This window comes from Desmodus rotundus, chromosome 6, assembly GCF_022682495.2.
Source record: "Desmodus rotundus isolate HL8 chromosome 6, HLdesRot8A.1, whole genome shotgun sequence".
NCBI classification, from domain to species: Eukaryota; Metazoa; Chordata; class Mammalia; order Chiroptera; family Phyllostomidae; genus Desmodus; species Desmodus rotundus.
Genome location: NC_071392.1, coordinates 14703146 through 14730831, shown reverse-complemented (window position 1 = coordinate 14730831; position 27686 = coordinate 14703146). Strand labels below are relative to the sequence as shown.

The window sequence follows — 27686 nt, the reverse complement described above, 5'->3', positions numbered from 1 at the left end:
GATATCAGTAGGAAGGTTACTGAATGTCTTCTACCAGTCTCTGGAAACCGTGGATAGTAAAGTGTTTACAATCTAATAGATGAGATTGGTTTAACATAAATAAATATCAAATAATGAAAGAGTCTCATAGACAAATACATAACCATCTCCTCATCTTAAAAATTTGTTTGGCTCCTTAAATTAAGTAAAACCTCCTTAGTTTGGCATTTAAGGCCCTTGCTCTGTCCTACCTTCCTTTTTTTTCATGTATCTCTATAGGAACATTGTCCAATAGAAATATAATGCCAGCCACATATGCAATAAAAAAATAGATTCATTTTAATAATGTATTTTATTTAAACAAATATATCAAATTATTATGTTAACATATACTCATTATTTTAAAAGTATTAGAAATAGTTTAGGTTTGTTTTTATACTACATCTTCAAAACTTGGTGTGCATGTTACACTCACAGCACATCTCAATTCATACTAACCACGCCGCAAGTCATCAAAAGCCACATGTGGCTAATGCCTACTGTAGCAGACAGTGCAGGTAATCTGCACCCAGATTTCCTCATCTTTTGTGCACTTGACCTGTGTTGTCTCTTTTCCTTTGTGCTCTGCTGCCATGCAGACTTGCCCCATTCAGATAGAAGTGGGTTTTTTTTTTCTCTTTGCATATGGCAGATAATCACATTCTGCTGTGGCTGTTCATGTATTTATCTTCTTACCCCGACCCCTCCTATAGGGGACTATCTCATGATTTTATTTGTCTCAATGCTTTAATGTGGTCAAAGTGATAATAACAAACATTTCCTGAGGGCTTGCCATGTGCTAAGCACTATGCAATGTGCTTTATACACTATTTTATTTCTTATAACATCTAGTTACTCTTATTCCTGCCATTTTACTAATAGGGAAACTGAAGCTTGGAGAAGTTCTGGAGCTTGCTCGTTTGTTTTGTTGCTTAGGTTCCGCTTAAAGGTGAGATCATATGATATTTGTCTTTCACCACCTGGTTTATTTCACTTAGCATAATGCTGTCTAGTTCCGTCCATGCTGTGAAGGGTACTAGCTCCTTCTTTCTTTCTGCTGCATAGTATTCCATTGTGTAAATGTACCATACTTTTTTTAAAAAAAATTTATAGAGAGAGGGGAAGGGAGGAATAAAGAGAGGGAGAGATATATCAATGTGTGGTTGCCTCTCATATGCCCCCTACTAGGGACCTGGCCTGCAACGCAGGCATATGCCTTGACTGGGAATCGAACCGGTGACCCTTTGGTTCACAGGCTGGTACTCAATCCACTGAGCCACACTAGCCAGGGAGGTACCATAGTTTTTTCATCCACTCATTTACTGATGGGCACTTAGGTTGCTTCCAGTACTTGGCTAATGTAAATTGTTCTGCTATGAGCATTGGGGTGCGTAGATTCTTTTGAACTGGTGTTTCAGGATTCTTAGGGTACAATCCCAGTAGTGGAATCGCCAGGTCAAAAGACAGTTCCATTTTTAGTTTTTTGAGGAAATTCCATACTGTTTTCCACAGTGATGGCACCAGTCTGCATTCCCACCAACAATGTACTAGCGTTCCCTTTTCTCCACAACCTTGTCAGCACTTGTTGTTTGTTAATTTGTTAATGATGGCCATTCTGACTGGTGTGAAGTGGTATTTCATTGTGGTTTTAATTTGTCTCTCTCTGATGGCTAGTGATGCTGAGCATCCTTTCATATGTCTCTGGGCCTTCTGTATGTCCTCCCTGGAGAAGTGTCTGTTTAGGTCCTTTGCCCATTTCTGAATTGGATTGATTTTTTTCTGGTGTGGAGTCTTGCAAGTTCTTTATGTATTTTGGAGATACCTCGTCTGAGGTATCATTGGCAAAAATATTTCTCCATACTGTTGGTTACCTTTTCATTTGGCTGATATTTTTTCTTTAGCTGTGTAGAAGCTTTTTACGTTGATGAAGTACCATTTTTTTAATTCTTTCCTTTATGTCCTTTGCTGTAGCGGACATATCAGTAAAAATATTGCTACATGGAATATCTGAGATTTTCCTGCCTATGTATCTCCTCTAGGACTTTTATGGTGTCATGACTTATATTTAAGTCTTTTATCCATCTTGAGTTTTTTTTGTGTATGGTGTAATTTGGCAGTTGAGTTTCATTTTTTTGCTTGTAGCTGTCCAGCTCTCCCGACACCATTTGATGAAGAGACTATTTTTACTCCATTTTATGCTTCTGCCCCATTTGTTGAATATTAATTGACCATAGAGACATGGGTTTTTTTCTGGGCTCTCTAGTCTGTTCCATTGATCGATGTGGCTGTTCTTATGCCAGTACCAGACTGTTCTGATTGCAGTAGCCTTGTAATATACTTTGATTATCAGGTATTGTGATCCCTTTGTTCTTCTTTCTCAAAATTGCTGTGGGCTACTCAGGGTCATTTATGGTTCCATATAAATTTTTGAAATATTTGTTCTATATCTGTGGAATATGTCATTGGTATTTTAATAGGGATTGCATGGAATCTATGTATTGCTTTGGGTAGTATGGACATTTTGATGATGTTAATTTGCTGTGAATTTCTTATTTGACTCTGAGACTTTTTAACTCTTTTAATGGTGTGCTTTGATGAAACTAAGTCTTAAATTTAATGTAGCCATATTTTATCAGTGTTTCTATTATGTAGTGTTTTTTGGGTTAGTTTATAAGTCTGTCCCCTACTCTTGTGTCCTTGCATTAGGCATTGTTCCACGTCACCACCACGACAACATAAGTCAAATTTCCATGTATGGGTGAGACTTCCTAGGCTATTTATTGTGTTCATTGGTTTATTTGTCTACCCTTGATTTAATAACACACTGTGTTAATTATTAGGGCTTTATAACGAAGCTTGATATCTGGTAGCACAAGTCTCCCCACTCTTGTTCCTAATCCTTCTCTTTCACTTTCTTTTACTACTCTTCCCCGTGAATGGTTGTCTGCTCTTCCATTCAATTTTAAATTGGCCTGTTAAGTTTTTCTGTCTCACACACACAAAGCTATTGAGATTTTATCTGGAACTGCACTGGATCTACAGATAAATTTGGAGAGACTTGACATCTTTCAGTAGTGAATTTTCCAGTCTGTGAAACTGTTGTTATCTCTTATTTGTTCAGGTCTTTTCAATGTTTTAAAAAATATTTTCTTCTTCATACAGGTCTTGCATTTCTTTGATTTATTCCTAGTTATTTGATATTTGTTTTAAGCTATTGTAAGTGGTATCTCCTGCAATATAGAAATATTGATTTTTTAAAAATATGATTTATTAATCTTATTAAATTGTTATTGTAACAATTTATCTGTACATTCTTTTGAATTTGCAACATACATAATTATATCATCTGTGAAGAATAACAATTTTGTTTTTTCCTAGTCAATCTTTTATTTTTCTTGCCTTACTCCACTGGCTTAGGACATTAAGGGGCAATAACGGACATTCTTGCCTGGAGCACACTTTTAATCACCAAATCCTTTGGCCTGAAGCCAACAGCTTTGGAATTATTGGTTCCCTGCTGGAGGGTCAGGAGTAGCGTAAGACGCCCACACTCCTCTTTCAGCACCGGCAGCCAATAAGGCGACGGAGCACGCTCTGGTAAACTCCTCTTCCAATCCGGAAGAAGAAGCGGGCCGCCCCTCTGGTTGCCGCGCAACGGCGTCGTCCTGACCAGAAGTAGCGGCCCGCGGGCTGGAAGCACGTGCCGCCTCTTCCGCATTCTGGGACTACAACTCCTACAATGCCGCGCGCTGCGGCCCTGTCGGCTCCGAGGTGGGGGAAGGGCCCGGCAGAGCCGGGAGGCGGAGCGGAAGCGGAGTATAAGCGGCGAGAAGAGTAGGATCTCCACCAGCTGAAACCAACCTCTTCCCAGATTCCCAGTCGCGTCCTTGCTCCATCCCAACCTAGAGGCTGCTTCGCCAGCACGGGACGCAGCTGACGCCCTCTAATCGGCTGTCGCTGCGCCGCCCCAGAGCTCCTTGGCGGCGGCGATGGTGACGAGAACCCCACAGACAAGGTAATGGGGAGAAGGCAGGAGGGGAGCGGGGGCTGGGGACGTCCCAGCCTGCGAGCCCGGGCCACTCGCAGAACCCCTCCGGCCGGCGGCCACCCCTCCTCTGCCGCGCCCCGCCCCCCCGCCGCACCCGGGCTGCTGCCGTGGGGCGTCCGCAGAGACCGACTTGGGGACCGGCTGGCCGGGCGGCTCTTTGTCCCTGCCCCTCTGGGTCTGACCGCCGGGCTGGTGGGCTGCAGGCGGATAACTGAGCGGGGCCCCGGCTGCTTGGTTAGAGCGAGCGGGCTGGGTCCCGGCCGCTGGCGCGGGACCGAGGGACCTGAGCTGCAGGGACGGAGTGCCGCTGCTGCGCTGCAGCCGTGCTCACTTCTTTTTATGTTTTTGACAGCTCAGCTCTGTTCTACTTTGTGAAGGTGAGAAACGTCCAAACCTGTAAAAATTTTTGAGTTTATTTGAGCCAAACTGACGATAATTGTGGGGGAGCAGCATCTCAACGGATTGAGAAAATGCTCCAGGAGATGGCAGTTTTACCACTTATTTTGTACATCAGAATCATAGGGGAAGACGTGAGGGGGTTACGTGAAATCCATTGGTGATAGATTAGGAAGGTGGGAGAAAGCAAAGCGGGGAAATCTCTTAAGATTGGATAAAAGGTAAAACGGATAGACATACTTAATACTTCTTTAAAATATTTTTTTATTTATTGATTTTTTAAATGCTTTTTTTAAGAGAGAGGGAGGGAGAGAGAAACATCTCTGGGTTGTTCCACTTACCTGAGCATTCATTGGTTGATTTTTGTATGTGCCCTGACCTGGGATTGAACCTGCAACCTTGTTGTGTTAGGATGAAGCTCTAACCAACTGAGCTCCTCGGCCAGGGCAGACACATACTTCTTTTACATTGGTGGGTGTAGGATAGTTAACAGGTAGCAATACAATGAGGGGTTGTGATTTGGTGCAGTGATTGTGCCCTGAAGGACCTGGAAAAAGGAAATTATCCTGAAATTTCAAAGGTATGTTATTGTAGATGGCAGAAAGACAATAGACAGGCCCAGTTAAGGTAAGGCCCTTTGCCAGGGAAGATACCAACCTAGGACAGGACTACCTGCCACGACTGGCTTTTAGTTAGAAAATTTAATTTCAGGCCATCCTATGAGGTTACTTTGGGTCTCTGAGTTTGTAAGGCCCACCATGCAGGTCTTCCCTGAGCTTGGCAGGTTTAGTCTGTGGCCCCATTTTTGTCCACACCTTTGACAGTGTCAAGTGCCCCCTTTTTACTCCCTCTTCAAAACTCAGCTCCTGGGGGACTGGTAAGTATGAACTCAGACGGCTTGTGTTAAGTGTGGCTCAGCTAGCCTGGGTTCCCTTCCTGATCAAGTCACTGCCTGGCTTTGTGACCTTGGTTAAACAGGCTGTAAATCGGAGTTTTCTCACCGATCAAATGGAGATAAAATACACATCTTTAAATTGTTAGAATGACAAGTAGTGTGCTTACACTGCCACCAATTCTTTATTTGACGACAAATCTTTTGCACATGATGCTTTCATTAGCTATACTGAAATAGCCTCTGGATTTGTGAATTTTATTTTTCTTTCTTTAATCATCATCACCCTAGGTTGTGTGTTCTTCATTTTATGCCTTGTTCACCTTAAACCTAAGCATAGGATTTTAAAAAAATATGCTGTCTTCTTATTTTCTGCTGTTCTAAGATATTCTCAGGAAATTGATGACTGCAGGACTCACTCACCTCCCTCCCCCCAACTTTGTCCTTTGTGGGATCCTCAGAGGAGCTGAAGTGTTTTGGCAGAGGAAGCATCTAGGTGTTCTGCCGTCCTGCCATGAGGCCTCACCATCTTTCCACCACGTATTAACTTTTTTCTGCCTCTTTCTACTCTTTCCCACTGGCTAATAATTTCTTCCCTTTGGGACTCGTGTTTCCAAGTTGCAGCTTTTGTTCTCAGGATATGTCGTTGAATGTATTACAATAAATTTTATGAGGAAGTGACTTGAGACATTTCACTTTAGCGCTTTTTTAGTTTCAGTTGTTCTTGCACTGTTTTCTCCTGAATTTCACTGACATTGGTGATGTGTTTTTCTTCAGAGAACTCTTTATGGTCCTTAGTTTAAAGATTGTTTTCATTTAAAATGCCTATTTTGTACTGTTTTGAATGCAAACATTACTGTGCAGTGTGTGAAATAACATGTCCTGAGTGATGTTGTGTTTGAATGTACAGTCATAGTGGGGCGAAGCCAGTGGGGCCTGATGAATGTTCTGTGCAATGCTTTTAGTGACAGATGTATTTAAAAAAATTTTTTTTCAGAAGAAAAGGAGAACTCTAATGAATGTATTTCATAAGGATAACAGAGAGCCAGAGAATAAATAAGTGGAAAACTTATTTAAACTGTGGGAGATGGCATATGTACATAAAGATTTCTGCTTCATTTAAGAACGTGTGGCAAAAATACTTGTTTTGAAAAAAAGGTTTCTAGGTTGGTGTTATTTAGTATAGTATAGGACAGTGGGTAATGACTATGGAAATAGGAGACCGTGGTGTTATCCCGGCTCGGTCATCGGTGTGACATTAGGTCCCTTTGTGGTCCTCAGTCTCCTCTCTGAAACAGTGACTTGGTCTGATTCCAAGGACTCTTCTACCTCAGACTTCCAATGATCAGGATTTTTAGACACTCTTTTTAATGTGGGAGAAAACAGATGTAAATCCTTTTAGTCATTTATTTGTGTCTTAGTGTATGTTTCCACCTTGAGGAGGGAGATGCAGATGAAAGATCTAGAAAGGTGTCACAAACAAGGATCTCTGCTGACCAGTTCATCTTTCTCTTTCGTGAGCTGCGGGTGGTGCCTCTGCATTGTTGACGTGCTGAGTTTTCTTCCCTGCTGTATCTGTCTTTTCTCTTTTACTCATAGCCTCTGTTTATGTATCCTACCTGCTTCTTTATCACTCTGGTTGGTTAATTCCCTAATCCAACCTCATTGGGTTTTTTTGTGAATTCTTTCCGTTTTTGCTCCTACTTTCAACATCCTGGATTTCTTAAGGGCCTCTTTTTGTCCAAGGCCTCAGGCAAAGGAACCCAGTGCTTACTAGTTAGCTGTAGAAGTGGGTGTGGGCACAAAACACCATTGACTGACGCTTTGACTGAAATATAATATGTTTTATTATTATTTTTATTATTATTATGCCAGTACGGCATAATATGTTTTATTATTTTAAAGATTTTATTTATTTACTTTTAGAGAGAGGGAAAGGGAAGGAGATAGAAAGGGAGAAAAACATCACTGTAAGAGAGAAATATCAATTGGTTGCCTCTTGCACGCTCTGGGGACCAGCCCATAACCCAGGCATGTGCCCTGACTGGGGATCGAACCAGCGACCTCACAGTTTGCAGGCTGCCACTCAATCCACTGAGCCACACCAGCCAGGGCTAGTACTGCATGATATATTTTAGATTAAACTTTTACTGTGGCATAATGATTGTCTCCCTTTTGCTGTAACATTTTAACTCTGACTGCCTTTACATATTTTTTTCTATCTTTGTACTTTTCAGTACTGTAGTCTTCTCTTCCCTCTCCCAAATATGCCATCTAAAAATGATCTAATATCTGTAGGTATGATATTTCTGTATCTCACCTGGAATTTAAGTGTAGTTTCTCCAAAGACAATTCACAGTTGAAATCTTACACAGAATTAGGAGTGAATGGCTGTGTCCTGTGTTAATTTTTTCCCCTCAGATATTGGCCTTAGGCAATATTATTTAGAGAAAGTATTTTAGGAATGGGCCTTTTCCCCTGAAGTTACATTCCAAAGTCAAATCTGTGGAGGGCTTGTTTCTGAGTCAATTTTTGGAGAGAATTCTCTGAACCTCTGAGCTCTGGTGAACAACATACTGTGTCCTTTTTCTAATAAATTGCTGCCTCTCTAGCTGTGAATTCCTTGGGAGACTTGTAGGCAGTGATTCTTGTAGTACCTTTGGCTTGAGTGAGAATGAGAGAGAGAGAGCGAGAGTGCTGGATCCCTTGCCTTACAGATTTTTAAAGGCAGGAATTTCAGAGGAGGATCTCAGTAGAATGTTCATCAGCTTTCCAGGTGTGTCCTTTCAGGGCCATGGTCTCTACTGATTGCTCCTCACTAGGGCAGGGGGTCAGTGGTCATTGCAGCTGATTCTGACATCACTGGTTTTGCTGCTTTTCTGGGCCCGGAGCTGAAACACAACTGAGGCCTAGATGTTATCTCTAGTTTGACCAGATCTCTGTCTCTGTGGTCAACAGACCCATGGCTTTGTTCCCAAGATGATTTGATGTGATCAGACCCTCATTTTCCTGAGGACTTAGTGCTTCAGGGAGTGGACATGCAAAGGCTTGTATGGGAGTCACATGAGTCTATTCTCCAGCCCCCTTGTTCATCCACTAAGCGGGGGCCTTCCACATGACTAGTGACTTGCCAGGGGAGGAAAGGTCAGGGGAAAGGTCTGAACCACATGACCAGTGATGTGAAAGGTCAGGGGGTCTAAAGGTCTAAAACCACAAGATCAGCGATATGCTAGGGGAGGAAATATCACCCTAGGGGCGAAGTCCTACCTTACAGTTGTCTGTTGCTAGGCAGCTGGGGCTTGCAGCCCTGGTTGCCTTCTGTACCTGGCCTACGGTTCCTGCTCTGCCCATGTCTGTGTAACTGCCTACTATATCACCTGTGTAAGTGGAATCATACAATAATTGCCCTTTTGTGGCTGGCTTATTTAATTTAACTTAGTATAATGTCTTTAAGATTCATCCATGTTGCAGCTTGTATCAGAATTTTATTCTGTTTAAGGCTGAATAATAACCTATTATGTATATATAGTACATTTTGTTTATCTGTTCATCTATTGATGGACACTTGGGTCGTTTTCACCTTTGGTTATTATGAATAATGCTGCAGTGACCTTGGGTGTACAGGTATCTCTTTTGATTCCCTGTTTTCAATCCTTTTGTGATTTTACCCAGAAGTAGAATTGCTAGATCATATCTCATAATTCTGTGGTTAATGTTGAGAAACTGCCATACTGTTTTTCACAGGGGCTGTGCACTAGGGTTTCAGTTCTACTAGGGGTGCACTAGAGTTTCAGTTTCTCCGTATCCATACTGACATGTGTATTACTGATAGTAGCTTGTGTGGGCAAGGAACAAACTTTCCTGTACCTTCCAGGTTCTTCTGGATGGTCTAATAATCAAATAAACATGAGACAGATTAGGCGGAGAAAATAAGCAACTTGAATCCATAGATTTGTAAGGGAACCCCACATACAATAGAGTCAGAGACCTCACATGCAGGTGAGGTGCAGAGCTGGAAATGGAACATGGTCATATATGACATCCTGAGCTGGAGACAAGGTAAGGTGCTTTGGGGGCTCTAAAGGGTCATTGCAGGATGTTAACAAAAGCAGATGCATATTTAGTAAATGGAAGTTAGTCCTGCTGTATAGTTAACCTCTGATTCTGGGTAAGGCCCCTAACTCAAGTTTTTCTAGGGAGGGGCAGAAATTTCCCTTGAGCCTGAAGCTAAAATTGCCCTTAGCTCAAAACAAGTCAGTATAGGCCTGTCCAGAAGGTATCCAGCCATGGAATATGAAAACTGGAGACATTTATTGAACAAGATACAAGATTCAAGAAACTTTGTACATAGGACAATGACGCCTCAGTCCCCTTTGGTAGGTACCTTGGGACTTCACACAGTTCTGCCAATCTGCACCATCGTATTTTCGTGAATCTCATTGATGGTCTGAAATCTCTTCCCTTTCAAAGGTGATTTTAATTTTGGGAAAAGCCAGAAGTCACAGGGTGCCAAATCTGGACTGTAGGGGAGCTGAGTCACCTGGGTGATTTGATGTTTCATGAAAAATCTCTGCACCAGACATGATGCATGAGCAGGCATGTTGTCGTGATGAAGCTGCCAATCACCAGTTGCCCATAGCTGTGGCCTTCTGAAGCATCCGAATAGTTTCTATGGAGGAGTGTTCAGGCTTAATGCAAAATTTAATGCAGATTCGTTGTTCTACTCACTCAGTCATTTTGAATGTGATGGCCACACAGTACATGTGCTCACTGAACAGCATCTACCGTCCCCCCTGACTAGTACAGTGAAGTTGTCATTGCTCTGCATGTGCAATCCAGTCCACTCTCCTTGGCCTCCAGGTAGTATCAATTTGCGGCAAACCATTTTCATTATATTAACAATGGTTGGACTTTTTTCCAGACAGACCTTGTATACCACAGAGGTGCATCTTGGGGTGACTCATTCTGAACCCCCACAAGCTATAAGAAAAAAACTTCTCCCCCTACCTTCTTAAGTTCAATGTCTGGGTTCTGCAAAGTAAACTGAGGAAAGACAGATTAACTAAAGAAAAAGGATTATTTCATATGCAAATAGAGAGCATCACAGAAGTGAAAACTTTTAAGCAGTTAGGCCAGAGACCTTATACCATTTAAACAAAGAATTGTGGAGATGTGACAAGACAAAGGAAGAGGAGTTTGAGTTCCTTGTAGCAGTAAATTGTGGGGAGGTAAATATCGGAGGAAAACCAATGGAAAATAAAGGTTGTTTTAGTAAGGTGTGTCGCTATACATTCCTCTTTGTCTTCTGTGATAAGAATGTTCTAGCCTTTCTCACAGGAAATTCCGGTCTTTTAGGTAAAAAGGGGGAGGGCAGGGAGCCCTTCCTGCATCTGCTGTTTATCATTATCCTCAGCTCAGAATAGTCTTTATACCAAAATGGCAAATTTTGGGGTGGCATACTCTGATGCCCTTCATAGTCATCCTTATGGATGGTTTTAATTTGTATTTCCCTAATGATTAGTGGTTTGAGCATCTTTTCATGTGTTTACTGGTCATTTTCATATCTCCTTTGGAGAAATGTTCAAATTATTACTATTCAAACCATGACTTCTGTTTTTGAAGGAACATTTTATCTGTAGTGAGGGCAATGGCTTATAGTGGCACTGGAGAGAAATTTGGGAAACCACTCATGAAGCAGCTGCAGAAATCCTTGTGGAGATGATGGTACTTGGACCCCACTCTGATACCCTGCTTCAGCTCTAGTACTCTCCAAGATACTTTATTTTACGTGTGTCTCTTCTCCGTGATTCTTCTACCTTTGGGCCATATGGACTGCGATTCCTTTTGTAAGTTCTGCAGTTGGGTGAGAACTTTCCCCTGGGAATCCTAAAAAGACCCAGGAATCTATTTAGGTCAAAATTAATGATGATGATGATTTAGTAATAAAAATGGTGATTTAATTTTTTGCCTTTAATACTCTCCAGTTGTTAGTTATGGCAGATTGGAAGTTGTATTTTTTTTAAGTGAGCAGTAGACAATATAGTGGCCTAGAAGTTAGTCTTAAAAAAAGTTGAGATTGTAGACTATTTTAGTGGAGGAAGGACTCATAAATTCTATGCTAGATATTAGCTATAAGTCTTCAGCTACATTATAGGCCTTTTACTAAACGTTTCTGGTTATTGTCTCCATCCTGACCTAGGTTGCCTTCCAGGAGCTGGACCAGTACTTGAAACATAAAGAAAAATTGGGGAGGTTCGAAGTATTAGTTCCTCTGTCATTTGCAACTTTGAACATTGTATGAAAATAAGACATTGAACCCTTTCATTTCTAAAGGTTGAGTCTTAGAATTATTTCTCTTTAAATATACCAGTGTAAATTACCTTAAGTTACTGAAGAATGTGTAATTTCTTCATTTTTTCCTATATGAAATCACAGAAATTCTTCTTTGAGAACGGGACAATGTATTCATGTCGATCCTAGGGACTCAAGTGGTACCAGTGGATGGTGCTTTCTCTTCACTCCACCTCCTCCCCTGCCGCCCACCTGGGCAGGAATGACTTGGGTTCCAGCATAGGTCACCTGTTTTCTCCTCCCCTTATCCCTCCCCCTTCAAGGTCATTGTAGGTAGGGCCAAGTAGGAATCTTAGCATACCTGATGAACAGACTTGTAACTTTGACTTTAATGGCCCTACCTGTATCTGTCATTGCTGCTTCATGAAGAAATTTGAGATTTAAACAGTGGTTCCCAAACGTTGCTGCACATTGGGATAACAGGGCTCTTTAAAGAGCACTGATGCCTGACTCCCACCTCCAGACATTCTAACTTAATTGGTATGGTGTGTGACCTGGCATTGGGATTTTTCAAGAAACTTTCTAGGTGATTTGAAAGTGAAGCATTCCCTCAGATGAGACCAAAGGCTAAGTTGTATCTTTGTAGGAATCTTAGTCATCTCTGCTGAGCTTGCTTGGAATTGCTTGTTTAAATGAACCCTTGGTTGTAATCCTCATGGGCCTTCGTCCTACTCAGACTTTGTGAGACATCAGCTGGCTCCTGGCGATCTTTTTAATTTGGAGAAGGCTCCAGGATATCCTTTTTTCTTGGTTGTGCCCTGCGCTCTTTATTCTTTGGTGTCCTATTGCAGTTTCCTAGTGTAGGGAGGTATTAACTACTCCCAATTTCTCACCTCTTTGTTGTTCCTAAGGACAGACCCTTTTCATACTAAACGTTTTACTCCTTCCCTGGCTGGGATGGTTTACTGGATTGAGCCCCAGTCTATGAACTGAAAGGTCACCAGTTTGATTCCCGGTCAGGACACATGCCTGGTTTGGGGGCCAGGTACTCAGTGGGGGACATGCAGGATGCAGAAGGCAGCAGATCAATGTTTCTCTCACACGTACACATCAGTGTTTTTCTCCCTGCTCCCTCTCTTGCCCTCTCTGTAAAAATAAATAAATTAAAATCTTTAAAAATGCTTTACTTATCACTATAGAAAAACATACAAACACAAAGCATATACATTTTTTACTGTAGTAGTTAGTCCCTGTAAAAGTTTCTGACTTTCCTCTAAAGTGGGCTGCTTTAATTTTGTCGAGGGCAGTGGTGAGCGGACACATTCCATGTCGAGTCAAGGGTAAGACCTTTCCAGAAGGCCTCTTTCTGAATCTGATGGTGTAGTCAAGTACTATACAGTCAGTGTAGAACAATGAGGGCTCTTTATTTAATCTTTGCAGCTTAGATCTTTGGGAAACACTGGGTTTAAACTACGTCTCTTTGTTCCCTCAGATGTATTACTTCGGGGGTGTATCTTCCTCAGCTGTGTTTCTTCCTGGTTCACTACCAATCTTGTTTTTATTCTGCGTCTGGTGCTAGTACTGCCACTCACCCTTTAAGCAAAGTTCGTGGTGATGAGCAGCTTTTCCTTCTTAGGCCTGTACTTACTTGGGAGGACTTTACATTTTTTAGATTAGGCTGCGTACGTTTGACTATTTCTGTCCACTCACACATCCCTCAGCCCTCCGTGAACCTCCTGTTCTCTGTCTAATGCCATTACAGCCTTGGGACCTGTCACTTTTGTGGAGTTTTGTAAAACCTATGAATTCAAATAGGGCTGGGTTTAGGGACCCTTTTTAAAGCAAGGGAGAGACCCTGAATGGAGATAAATGTTCTGAATTTGTGGACTTGTAGCTCTTGCCAAAGTTCAGGCATGAAGTTGTTACCAGACCAAAAGGGATCCAGACTGTTCACCTTTGTGCATCAAAGCCCAGTCAAATGTGAACAGGAGTTTACAGCAATGAAAGTAGAGGTTTGTTAGTTGAGGAAATGATGCCAAGCTTGGAGTCACACACAAGGCAGTGCTAAAAGACCTGATGGCTTCCAGGTGATGGCTGTGTAGGGGAAGTCATTAGTAATTGTGGCTAAAGGAGTGGGGGCCGTGGGTGCTACTGATTGGTCGGGGGCCGGATTGGGGAGCAGTTGGTCACTGCCAGGTCTTACTGTCAGCCATGGCCTGTCTGGCTTTGGGAGGGTGTGACCCATTGGGTCAGTCTGCTTTCATGGGCCTAGCGCTGAGACACAACTGAAGTCAAGGTGTTATCTTTTGCTTGACCAAACTCTGTTTCTCTGTTCAGTGGACCCAAGGCTTTGTTCTTAAGACAGTTTGATGCTGACCAGACTCTGATGGCCTAAGGGCTTAATGATTGAGGAAGGGAGTGGATGGGCAGCAAGGACAAAGGGTCATGTTAAAGAAATGGAGTTTAGTGGGGTGGAGGGATGGGGAGAAAATGCAGACAACTGTAACTGAATAACAATAAAAATTTTTTGGAAATGGAGTTTCTGTATGGCAAAATTCTTAGGCATGCTAATCTCTCAACTTTAATTTGATCATCTTTAAAGAGAGAATAACAACAACTTTCTTTGGGGGTCGTTGCAAATATTAAATGATATATCTTGTGAAGCGTGTACTTCAGAATCAGGTACGTAAGAACTCTGCCATTGTTCACAACTGCAGTTTCTGCTATTGTTTTTGTTCAACAAGAACCGTTGTGACCAAATGTTGTTTTGAAAGAAAGGGTTTGTTGGGGCATAGGCTAACCAGAAAAAAGACGGGGTCCTGGGACCTGCAATCTAAACCACCAGAGGCAGGGCTAGATGGGGAGGAGACAGACATGTCCACTGTCCTGGTGTTGATGGGGCTGTTGTGCACAGTGGGTTCGGAGAAAAAAGATGTAAGTTATTTTGGAAGAATATACTTTGGCTATAGATTTGGGGAGAGGGAGGTGAACCAGGGAAAGTTCAGGGATAGTCTTCAAGAAAGCAGTATTTGCTGCTTCTGGATTAGCTGTGGGCAAAGTCCGTTGGGAATGTTCATGAGGAAGCAGGATGTGGTAGCAGCTGGTGGTCCTGTGTTCCTTTGAGATGGGAACTGAAATAGCTGGCCTGGAAGTTGATTCAGAGTTTCCACATAGATCCAGGAATGTGAACACTCTTATTGTTTTGCAACCCTCTATCCTCCTAACTTCCCCCCTCACCCTGCACCCCCACTGTTAACTGATTAACCTCCCATGTCACTTCCTCCCACCCTTGGCCTGCTGTAATTTAGCAGGACATTAGGACATCTCAGAAATTTTCTCTTGTCGTTTTATTGCTATAAAAGAGGCGTAGTGGCCTTTTCCTTCCCTTAGGTAGAGCTGCTTTGACTCTGTTTTAATAGTGTGGCCTATTGTAGAAAAGTGCACTTGAAGTTGGATGGGGCGGGGCCATAGGTAATCTTCTGGGAGGCACAACCCGCATGAAACAGGTTGATGAGTCTTGGATATGGGATCCCTGCTCTGTGGCTCTGCGTGGAGGGCTCAGAAAGGGGGCAATGCCTGGCCTCTGGAGTTTTGTCTGGGAGAAAGCCGATGCCACACACTTCACTTTCTCCCTCTATACCGCTGCTGTCCTGGTGCTGGAGCCTTGAGAGAGTGAGTCTGCCTAAGTCCTAAGACCGTTGCAGGCCCTTGAAGAGGAGACTGAGAATCCTGCAGTTTCTTCTGCCTCCCTAACCCCCACTGGTTTTTACAGAGAGAAGTTGTGGGGATTTATCTTCCTGGCACTGGAACCCTGGGTTCTGGGGTCTGGTATGGGGCTGGGACCCCTGGTTCCCGAGGTATCCCTCCTGATTTTTATCCACCACGTGTGGGTGTGGGACCGTTCATTCCATGCCTCCTACTGTCTGGATGAATGTGACTTCTTTAATTCCTTGGTTGTTGGACTTCCATACAGCTTGATTTTCTGATTTTCTGTTGATTCTGGGTGATAGTTATTTTGTAGTCTAGTTGTAATGTTTGCCATGGTTGTGTGAGGAGGCGAGCCATGTTTACCTATGCCTCCATCTTGACTGGAAGTCTTGTTTTTTAAAATTAGGTTTATTGGGGTAACATCGATTAATAAGATTATGTAAGTTGCAAGTGTACAATTCTATAACACACCATCTGTATATTGCATTGTGTGTTCACCACCCAAAGTCTGGTTTCCTCTGTCACCATATATTTGAGCGCCTTTGCCCTCTTCATTCTCTCCCCACCCCTTGAGCAGTTTTCCCCACCGGACACTCCGGTGATTCGTGCACATTGTTACTCTCCGTGGCTTTCTCCATGCCATGTTTGTCCTCACCTCCCTCTTTAAAAAAAATTGAAGTATAACCTTTTCATTGTTAACTTAAATCATAAAAATATACACCTGCATTATTTAAAATTTAGAATTGTAAATTTGAAAATATAAAACCATTTTCTAACCTGCTTTAACACAAATCTATTTTAACACTTGTCATCATGTCTGCCATAAACTTAGATGTATAAACTTAGAAATAACTTATTTTAAAATAGGTTGGGTGCTTCTTAAGATTATCTCATTGCCATTAGTAATATTGTCTAGTGCCATTTTCAGATATTGGCACACTTATTTATATGTATGTTTTCTTTAGTCAGGCATTTTGATTTTTCAATTGCTTTTACTTTTTCTCATTTCTCACTTTCATTTTGACATCTACTTTTTTTAAAGGAGGAGGAGGAGGAATAGCTTTGAGACATTTAGATTGGTGACTGACTAGACTGAGATCTTCTATAAATCTTATTTTCATAATTTTACTTACAAATGACAAGAAGTCATTCAAAGAATTTTGTGATTGTGGTGGCATTTGTTAAAGATATTTTCCAAAAATTAACATTTATTTCCATTTAAAATTTTGAAGAGCTGTGTAAATGAAACTGATAAAATACGTGAAAGTTTGCCGAGTGGTGGAGAAAGTTGGCAAAGAAGTTGATATAGTTCCAAATCAAAACTATTTACAGAATCTCTTTTTAAATCTATCATTGTCTGTTCTGTTACTGAGATAGGTTTTGACTAATGGCCTTTTTTGTTTTCTGTTTTAGAGTTAATTGAGAGTTGGAGGCCACCTTACTGAAGATGAAGAATATATCATATTAGTGGAGGAGGAGGAAATTTTTTCTTTTTCCCTTCAGAAGCCTTGGCTGACTGGTGGCTTGCCTCTAGTTACTACTTTTCTGCTGAGTCTCCTTGCTTCATGAGACATGATTTTTACAATCTCAAGAAAAAATATGTCCCAGAAGTTGAGTTTACTGTTGCTTATATTTGGACTTATTTGGGGATTGATGTTACTCCACTATACTTTTCAACAACCAAGACATCAAAGCAGCGTCAAGTTACGTGAACAAATACTAGATTTAAGCAAAAGGTATGTTAAAGCTCTAGCAGAGGAAAATAAGAACACAATGGACATCGAGAATGGAGCTTCGATGGCAGGATATGGTAAGATAACTGTAGAATATTTCCAGTTTTCCCCTCTTTAACCTATCCCCTTTTAAAGAGTCATGGGAAAAGAGAAAAACAATAGTCGTGGAAATCTAACGCTTTACTTCATGCTCAGGTCTTTACAAAGTCATTTTTTCTTGACTCTTTATTATGAAAAGTTCAAGTGTACTGAAAAATAGAAATAATACAATAAATACCCATATATCTATCACTTTGATTGAACAATTACTAACTTTTTGCAATATTTGTTTTATCTAATTTTTGAATAATATTTAAATTATACAAATAGTGGTGACATTTCATTGCTAGATATTTCCATATGTATCCTTATTTTTATTTTTATTTTTATTTTAAAGAGAGGGGAACGAGGGGAGAAAGAGAGGGAAACATTGCTTGGTTGCCTTCCGTACATACCCCAGTCAAGGACCAAACCTGCAACCCAGGCATGTGCCCTGACTGGGAATCAAACCAGTGACCTTTCGGTTTGCGGGACGGTGCCCAACCAAGCCACACTGGCTGGGGCTCCATATGTATACCTTAAAAATGATCTTTTTCTACATAATTACAATATAATCATCATACTTAGTTCATATTTACGGTTTCCCAGTTATCCCAATACAGACCATCAGTTGTATAACGTCTGTTAATTCCTACAAGACAGCATTTGCCTATAACTCCAGTATTGCTTATTACCATTCCCCTGTCACATCCCAGTTTCCAGCTGTGTTTTAAGTCCTTTATGCATGCCATCTGTCTCTTGCTTTTAAGACTTAAAAAGAGAGAGAGAGAGAGGAGGTTGAACACTTTGTGTTCTCTATTTGTGTTTTTTTAATTTTTATTTATTTTTTAAAAGATTTCATTTATTTATTTTTAGAGCCGGGGAAGGGAGGGGGAAAAGAGGGAGAGAAACATCTCTGTGCTAGAAACATCGATTGGTTTCCTCCTGTATGCCCCCAACTGGGGACCTGGCCAGCAACCCAGACATGTGCCCCTACCAGGAATCAACCAGTGACCTTTCAGTTTGTGAGATGATGCCCAACCCACTGATGTGTGCCAGTCAGGACTCAATGTTTTTTTTTTAAGTTATACATGTATGTATTTAAAGAATCAAAATGTGTTATGATTCTTGTAATAAAAAGTTCTCCCAGCCCCCAGCAGTTCTAAAATTTCCCATTTTTCAGAGCCTGCCATTTTAAATTATTTAATATGATTTTTTTGGTGATTACCTCTAACCTCTAAATAATGTGCTCTTTGAGCTACTTTTTGATTTTTCAATTATAGATGTTATCTGTTAACTTCCCACTATGCAAGATAAGGGTTCAGCTTTCTTTCTTACCCAGAATTGCATCCCACCTACCCCAGGCAGCTTTCAGACACACATGTCCTTCTTGTCCTGTTATTTTCACATAATTTTGGTTAGAAAACTATTCAGTGTTTGCATTAATATGGTTGTGTAAGTGGTATTTACTACTGAGCCATGTAGTACATTATGTCACTTTTCCTTTCCTCTGCTACTTTATTTATTTTCCTTTCTAGAGTTAATAAGCATTGATTTTTGTTTCTTTAGTTTTCTAGCCCAACACCCCCACAGTTATTTCAGTTTCCTGCAGTATATTCAGACACCTTAGGCATTTTATCACTTTCTCATCTTGAAGAAGTCTTTCTCAAGTCTTTTGATCTGCTCTGATCTGGACTGTTTCCTCCTTAGGTTTATAGTTATGAATTGTTCTAGGATCTCATTCCACTGTCATCCTTCCCATTCCCTCTTCCTCTCTGGTGTTAGATCTCCTCTTTCCCAGAATCCTGTGGGTTTCTCTTTATTGGTTATACCCTATTTTGGGGGAACAGATTCTCTGGTAGGGTCCTCAGGAAGGTACAAGGGCAGTCAAAGTTTCGAGGCCTTGCATGTCTGAAAAGTGTCCCTTCTCCCATACCCTCATGCTTAATTGGAAGTTTGAGTATAGAATCCTGGTTTGGAAATAGTTTTCCTTTGGATTTTAAAGGCTTTGTTCTTCTCCCGCCACCTCTCCCCCACTTAGCTTCCTGTGTTCTTTTTGAGAATCTAATGGTATTCTCATTCTTTACCCTTTACATATGACATATTTTTGGAAGCTTGTGAGATCTTTGTCCCATACTGTTATGAAATTGCTCCATGCTGTGCCCAGGTGTAGATTACTTTCATACATGTGCTGGCATCTCAGTGGGTACTTTAAATCTTGAAAGTTATGTCCTTCAATTCTGGGTTATTTTTTCTAAGTTATTTATTTGATTTCTTCCTTCCCATTGTGTTCATTCTTTTTGGAATTCTATTACTCAGCATTTGGGCCTTCTGAACTAGTCCTGTAATTATTCTTTATTTACTCTGCTAGTTTCCAGTGTCTTTGTCTTTTTGCTTTATTTTTGAGATATTTCTTCAGCTCTATTTTCAACTCTTTATGGAGTTTTTAATTTTGTCTCATATTTTTAATTTCTAAGAGCTCTTTTTTTGTTGTTATTTTTCTAAGGTTATCAATGATAGCTTTTCTCACATTCTTGCATTTCTTCCAAGTATGTCTGGTGAACCTTAGCCTTTTGGAGGCTTTTTTAAAGAGTGAGACACTAAAAGCTTAGTAGGAAGTGCTGAGTTGTTGGGTGGTGTGCACTATAGGGTGATCTGGCTGGGACATTTTCTTGGGAGTATTCTTAATATTTACAGTGCCTTCTGATATCAGCTACCTGGAGTAAGGCCACATTTTACAGGTTAAGGGCATAATCCCCCACAATACCGCCTTCACTTGAGACATCAGTCACAAGTTTGGGTGTCCTCAGGTCACCCTCATTTTTGACCAGCTGGCTAAAAGTTTGAGGGTTCCCACTACCCTTTCGTATTTGATAATTCACTAGATCGGCTCACAGAACTCACTGGAAGCACTGTGCATACAGTTTTATTATAGCAAAGAGAAAACCAAAACCAGCCAAAGGGAAAGATGCAGAGGGTAAGAGGGTAAGAGGGTAAGAATGTTCCAAATGTAAAATTCCCGCTCTCTCCTCCCCATACAATCAGGACATATTACCCGTCTAACAATATTAAGAATATTGGAAACCAGGGAAGCTCACCTGAACTTTCGTGCCCAGAGTTTTTATTGTGTTTCCTTTATGATTGATTGAATTATTAGACATGTATTGAACTCAATTTCCAGCCCTTCTCCCCAACACTGAAAAGCCCTAACCCTCTAATAACATGGTTCTGGCATCGATAGTCCGCATCCTGCACCATCTCATTAGGGCAAACTATCTAGGAGCCCACTCTGAGCCATCTTACTAATATAAACTATCAGGCGTGTGTAGCCATGGGGTTGTAGAGTACAGTGTAGGAAGTAGAGTAGCCACAGAACTTACACGCATGACCCATGGACATGGACAATGGTGGGGGGGATTGCCTGAGGGGATAAGGGGTGCTGGCTGGTGGGGGCCAAAGGAGGAAATCAGGACAATGGTAATAGCATAATCAATAGAATATAATTTTTAAAAATGAACTATCAGGTGTGGTCCCAGGGGCCCACCATGAATAACAAACTCACTCTTATCACTCAGGAAATTCCAAGTACTTAGAGGCTACCTCCCAGGAATCCGTGATAAAGGCCAATTCTTTAGGTTACAATGGCAGTGTCTCTTTCATTGTGGTATCTCAAATCTCAGTGTGTTCAGGTTTTCCCCCTGAGCTGGTCAGACTCCCTGGAGGGTGCTGTAGCTCTCCCACAGGTTCTGGGATCTGAGTGAGAGGAAAAGGCTGGGGGAGGAGGGGTAGCCTCAGCACTTACCAGGCAGACTCTCCCTACTCCCTCAGTTTGCTGCTGTACCAGCTTCAGGAAGTACATCTGTTCCTAGGCATTTAATTTGTATTTAAAGTTTGATGGGGACATATATTGATCCACTTATGAGATCTAAACAGTTTACCTTGCAATCTTAAGTAGGGAGGTAATAAAATATTTGTTGAATAACATAATTTATTCAGCACTTAATGGGAGTAGGTAACCCTATTAAAAATGTAGAAAAGTAAACAATGTACATTTAATTACAGAGTTTATGAGGTTTTTGAAGCCACTTTTAACCAACAGTGCTGTTTTGCTCTGATAGATGGACTCATTTTTAAGGGAGCATAAAGCTTTACAGTGGGAATTCACTTTGACAATCAGAAGGTGACTTTCAAGTTTTCTTTCTTGTACTATTAAGCAGAGGTTAGTGGTGGTAAAATATATCAGTTTTAATTTGAAAAATAATAAGGGAAAGTTTTTGACTCACACAGTACATTAAACATTTGTGTTTTCTTTTCACCAGTTGTTTTGCATTTTACTACAATTTTGTTCCCTTTTTGTGTACACACATGGTTATCCTTAGAGTATCTGCTTCTCCACAACAGATTTGAGACAGCTCACGTTAAGAATACAAACAACAATACCTACTGAGATATAAGTAAGAGATAAATCAAGATAGAGACACATGAGTACTGCTGTTTGTGCTGGTGGTATGCCTGGTTGCCCCCACTTTATTTCTTACCCTTTCTCTGTTCTGTTTTGTATCTCAAGGGAAAATGATTCCAGTAGGTGAGCGAGCATAGTAGATGGCGTTTTGCAGGTTGTCACATCAGCTAGCCTCTGCTGGGTTTAGCCATTTGGAGGCCTTGGCACAGGTTTGGAAAGTAGGAGGAAGGAAAAGGCTAGGGTGTTTGCCTCTCTCTCTGCCTTGGGCAATCTCTCCTTTGCAGTGCTAGCTTATACCAAACTGTTTTTTCCACCAGGTGTCCTTGGACTTGGGCTCTGGTAACAACATCACTGCTTTCTTCCTATGTTCCATAGGCTGTCTTTAGTGTATATAACAGCATTATATCCTCCTTTTGGTTTTTGTGTACCGTTTCATAATTGTGCACTGTGAAATAGGTTAGATACTGTTTGCTGGTATCTCTGTTCTTATGTGCCTTTGTGTTTTTTTTGTCATTCTTTCCTTTTCCTGTTCTTTTTTAAAAAACGGTTTGATTTCTCTCAGAATAGGAAGCTTAAAACAGAAATAGAGCAACCTTAAAGGGTTTTATTTTCTAAATCTGATCCTCACGTCAATCTCAACCTGGCGAGCACATGAATCAGACATTCAGCAGATGCTCTTTTCAAACATTTGCCAAGTGTCTACTGTGTGATGAAGCAGGGTGGGTAAGATATGGTCTCCATTCACTTCCAGGTTGTTTTGGGGGTTCCGAACACAGGGGCCCCTGGGAGGGAAAGATTTCTTACTGCTAACACCTTCGGCGATGGGACTTTATGGGGCAGTACTGTGGACTCCCATGTGATTATAAACATACAACTTTCATAAAAATACAGTCTCATGGAATGTAAACAGAAAATTGTATTGAGAATCTAGAGAAAAGGGGAGATTTGGTGTATTTGAAGGAATCCCAAGTTCAGGAAACATTAGTATGTTCTGGTTTTTCAGTTAACTGATGTTGGAGCATGGAGCAAGGTAGTTAAAAATTTCATGGTATTTTGTAACATATATATTTCTCTTCAGTTTTATTGTTGACACTATTGCAGATGTCCCCATTTTACCCCCTTTGCCTCCCTCCTCCCAGCCCCGCTCCCCCTTTTCTCTGACCTCACCACACTGTGGTCTTGTCCACAGGTTGTAGGACATGTTCTTTGGCTAATAATCCCTTCAAGTATTTGGTGATGTTTTATTAAAAGAATTGATTTTAGAAAATGTGAAAGGGGATATTTAATGATAATTTAGAATATTGTTAAAGTAAAATTATCATATAGTTGTTTCTCATTAATCCCAAATTTTCCTTTAATTGCTATTCCTAACCCTAACTCTAATCAGTGATTAATCTGTGCCTTTAGAATTCATACCACACATCAGCTTGGTGTCAAACTTCCCGGGGCCTTAGCCTCGTTCTATTTTAAAAAACCGCCTACCCTCGTCTTTCTAGCTAGCCTTCTCTGGCCTAGATTACGGCCTCTTCAGACGTGCTGCAGGAGGTGACTGCCAGGGAGAAACAGATCTAGTAGTTCTCTTTTAGTCTTCTTGAAGCGTTTAAAAAATATTTAATTCTCTCTTATTTAGCAGGTATTGTTACAACTCTTGATTGGAAGGTCTTATAAGCTCTCCTCTCCTGGGCTTTTATTTTGAAACTTTTCAATCTACAGAAAATTAGGGATAATTATATGGTAAACATTATATGCCTTTCATGTGGACTCACCATTTGCTAAAAAGTTTTCTACGTTTGTTTTTGTCTTTCCTTCTCTATGCAAATATATGTGTTCTGGGGGGATATCATTTGAAAGAAGTTGTATATATCAAGACATTTGGTTTTCAAATACTTTTTGTCAAAGGATTTTTCTTGTACTTTTTTTTCTTTCATATTCCTCCCAAACTGGAATATATAAGTGCTCATGATGATTGGTGCCAGGAGACAACCATACTGTTTGGAGAGTCTCATTCTTCCATGCCTGGACTTTCTCCAAATGAAGTTTCCCCCTCACTTTATATTATATTTTTGTTTTATTTTTATTTTAAAAAAGATTTTATTCTTAGAGAGAGGGAAAGGGAGGGGGAGAGAGAGAGGGAGAGAAACGTCAATGTGTGAGAGCAACATGGACTGGTTGCCCTTCTCACGCATGCCCCAGTTGGGGATGGGACTTGCCTCCAGGCATGTACCCTGACCAGGAATCGAACCAGCAACTTTTTGCTTTGTGGGGCAGCGAGCAACCAACTGAGCTACACCAGTTAGGGCTTTTTGTTTTATTTTTTAATAAGTACTTTCTAATTACTTTTTACCCCCACCCACCACTACAACAGTTTCTACCCCTTTCTCTGGCTTTTTATTTTTTTAAACCTTTTGATAGGACATATATAACATATTCACATTTTGGTAAAAATATATATAACATAAAACTTGCTGTTTTAGCAATTTTTAAGTGTACAGTTTAGTGTCATTAATTATATTCATACTATAACCATCACTACTAAGTTTCAAAAAACGTGCATCACTTCAAACAAGAAACTATGACCAGTAAGCAATAACTCGACAATTCCCCTTCCCCGGTCCTTGGTAACCTCTACTCTTTCTGTCTATGCGCCCTATTTTGCTGTGTATAATGCACACTTTTTTGCCCATTAGGGAAAATAAGGATGCTCATTATACATGTGGAGTACTAATTCTGTATCTATAAAAATATTAAAAGTGCAACTCTAAAAAGCAATAAAGATATCTGTATGCAAAATAATACCCTGGAATATGATAATTGGTTTGTTTTAAAATATAAATAAATAATTGAATTAAAAAATTAAAATGAAGGATTTTTTCTTGAGAGTTTGGGCCAAAAACATGGGTGCACACTATGCACGGGAGCACATTATACATGGCAAAATAGAGTTTTTGTCTAGATAGTCCCTATGAGTGGAATCATACCATATTTGTCCTTTGACTTATTTCACTTGGCATAATGTCTTTGAGGTTCATCCATGTTGTAGTATGTATCAGAACATGATTTTTTGTATGGCTAAATAATATTCTTTATACCACATTTTGTCGATCCTTCATCTGTTGGTGGGTGCTTGGGTTGTTTCCACCTTTTGGCTATTGTGAATAATTCTGAAATGAACACTGTTATACAAGTATCTATTTAAATTTCTGCCTTCAGTTTTTGGGGATAGATACCTAGGATTGGAATTGCTGTGTTATGTGGTAATTTTATGTTTAGCTTTTTGAGGAACTGCCAGACTTTTCCACAGTGGCTGTACCATTTTATATTCCCATTAATGATGAATGTGTTCCAGTTTTCCTTATTTTCCCTTTCTTTGATTACAGCCATCCTAGTAGGTATGAAACAGTATCTCATTGTGATGTTGGGCATCTTTTCATGTGCTTATTGTCCATTTGCATATCTTCTTAGGAGAGGTGTCTGTTCGAGTCTTTTTCTCATTTAAAATATTGGGTGGTTTATCTTTTTGTTGTTGAGTTTGGGAGTCCTTTATATGTTGTTGGTAATAAGCCATTGCCAGATATGTGATTTGCAAATATGTGATTTTTTTTCACATTATGTAGGTTGTCTTTTCAATTGCTGCATAGTCCTTTGATGTCCCAAAGTTTTAAATTTGGATGAAGCCCAGTTTGTTTTTTCTTTCGCTAGTGCTTTTTCTAATATCTTAATGAGAGTGCCATAGGTAAATTTACCAGTTGTTGCTCAGTAATTTTTCCCCTGATCACAAATTAGGGTTTAAGCTGCCTTTTTTGGACCAGGATCAACAAAAAATAACAATATTAGTTGCAACTGGTCAAGTACATATTGTGTGCTAGCTGCCTTTGGGGAACCTGAGAAAAGAAGAAAAGGATCATAATTAAGGACCCTTAAGGAAGAAAAGGGTCATAATTTTATTCTTGCCGGTTAGTTCTACCGAAACCTCTTAACCTTCCAAAGAGATTATAAGATCTAGCTTTCCCTGTCATTTCCGGAAGAAATTTAAGTCAGAACTACTGCTGGTATCTCTGCTGTATTAATCAGGTTCCTGGCATCTGCCCTGTATCCTAGGCTCCCTCACGTTTCAGACTGTGGAGGTTCCAGGTTTCTTGTTTCTGCGTTTCATTGAATTTTTTACTTAGCTCAGCTACGTTTTTACCTTACCTGCTTAGTCCACAGTCATCTTTACAAATTGTGTAACAAATTTAAGGTAAATGGATTCCTTACTAGGTACTAACTCTTGCACCAGACTTCAAATCTGTTTTATTGCACTAGAAAAATGAGAGTTTTTACATATTACAACTCCGAAATTTCTTTAAGAAGCTGTATATGTGATGCTGTTGATTAAAACAATTAGGCCTTTTGTATTTGTGGTATGAGTGCTTCTCTAGTTTATTTTCTTTCAGAATACTCAATCAAAGTTCACTTTTTCCCTCGAACTATGAAAACACAAGTATTAAGTGCTGCATCAACATTTAATGTGGTTTCTTTTGATTTTCTTTTCCCCTAGCGGATCTAAAAAGAACGATTGCTGTCCTTTTGGATGATATTTTACAACGGTTGGTGAAACTGGAGAACAAAGTCGACTACATTGTTGTGAACGCTTCAGCAGCCAACACTACTAACGGTACTAGTGGGAATCTGGTGCCAGTGACCACAAACAAAAGGATTAACGCGTCAGGCAGCATTAGATAGCAGTTGAAGATCACCCTGTGAACATCACCAGTGCTACGTCCACCATGGACTGTATCCTGGGGCAGAAAAGCTTTCACAGTAAAACGCTGGCTAAGATAGCGTAATGCTTTACAATCCAAGCTCTCCACACTTCAAGGAATATGCTGGATTCATGGAACTCAATTCTGTACATAAATTTTAAAAGTTATTATTAGTTTGCTTTCAGGCAAGTCTCTTCCATGCTGTAGTATATCCTTAAAGGGAATTTGGTAAAATGTTCGATGTGATGTGCAGGTAGGTGATCTTTGTATAAACCTTTTGTGTTTGAGATCGAGCTGAAATAAAAACATCGAAAGACATGGGTTCGTTCTACAAAATATTTATTTAAATATATAACGTTTTTCAGACAAGTGAAGAATATTGTTATTGAATCATCCTGTTGTTCTTAATGTATATAACGGTTAGACTAATACTGTTAGGAAGTGTGCTGACTTCTAGAACTATATTTTGTTACGCAGATTATGAGCAGAGAAAGGAAGTATCATGTTGAAAATAATGTTTTGAAATCATGACCCAAAGAATGTCTTCATTTGCACTATCCTTCAGAGTAACTGGAGGTTAATTATTGTGTATTTTTAAAAATTACATTTATATGAGCATAATCTTGAAATGGGTAGTAGCCACTGTCTGTAACCTATTCTAAATATTGGGACAATTAAATAACATTTAAATAGTAATCTCTAATCTCATATGTAAGACTTTCTTACGTGTATTCTGAAGAATATAAGATATTTTTATGATGAAATTAAAAATAAATATTCATGATTTTTTTTCAAAGACATGAATGTTAATTTAAAAGTTTAACCCTTTCAATGTCAGGAAAGCACATTAACTCCATATTTGGATAACTTTTGTCTTTATGTTGGCAGGCGAAGGGGGACGGAGATATTTGTGAACCTGGGGCTCTTAAGGACTTTAGTCAGATGAGTAAGTGTATAAAGGTGTTTGTACTACATTAAACTGCTTGGAAAATGTTAACATTGTATTATATGAGAGTATCCTGCTTTATGAAATTTTGGATTTGTGTAACAGATACATTAGATGTTTGTTTTATGTAATGGCTACTTAAAAATAAGAACATTTAAGATATAATTTAAATTATAAGATTGACTATCTTTATAGGAAAAACAGTTGATGTATATAGCACAAGAGATCCTAATCTTAATTCTAATATAGAGCGAAGGACACCTTTATTTAAATTTCCTTTGTAGCAGATTTAATTGCCATATGGTGCCCTATATTTCATAGTATTTATTCTCTATAATAACTGCTTAAGTGCAGCTAGCTTCTAGATATAGA

General features: G+C 40.1%; 1 protein-coding gene across 1 annotated transcript; it reads left to right on the top strand.

Annotated features, from left to right (window-relative positions):
• The first annotated feature begins 3629 nt into the window (after positions 1-3629).
• On the top strand, positions 3630-27500 carry CCDC126 (coiled-coil domain containing 126). Its single transcript, XM_024563052.4, has 3 exons — positions 3630-4033; positions 16767-17163; positions 26164-27500. The coding sequence occupies exons 2-3, from the start codon at positions 16926-16928 to the stop codon at positions 26346-26348; spliced, it is 423 nt and encodes a 140-aa protein (XP_024418820.1). The 5' UTR covers positions 3630-4033; positions 16767-16925; the 3' UTR covers positions 26349-27500.
• The last annotated feature ends 186 nt before the right edge of the window (positions 27501-27686 follow it).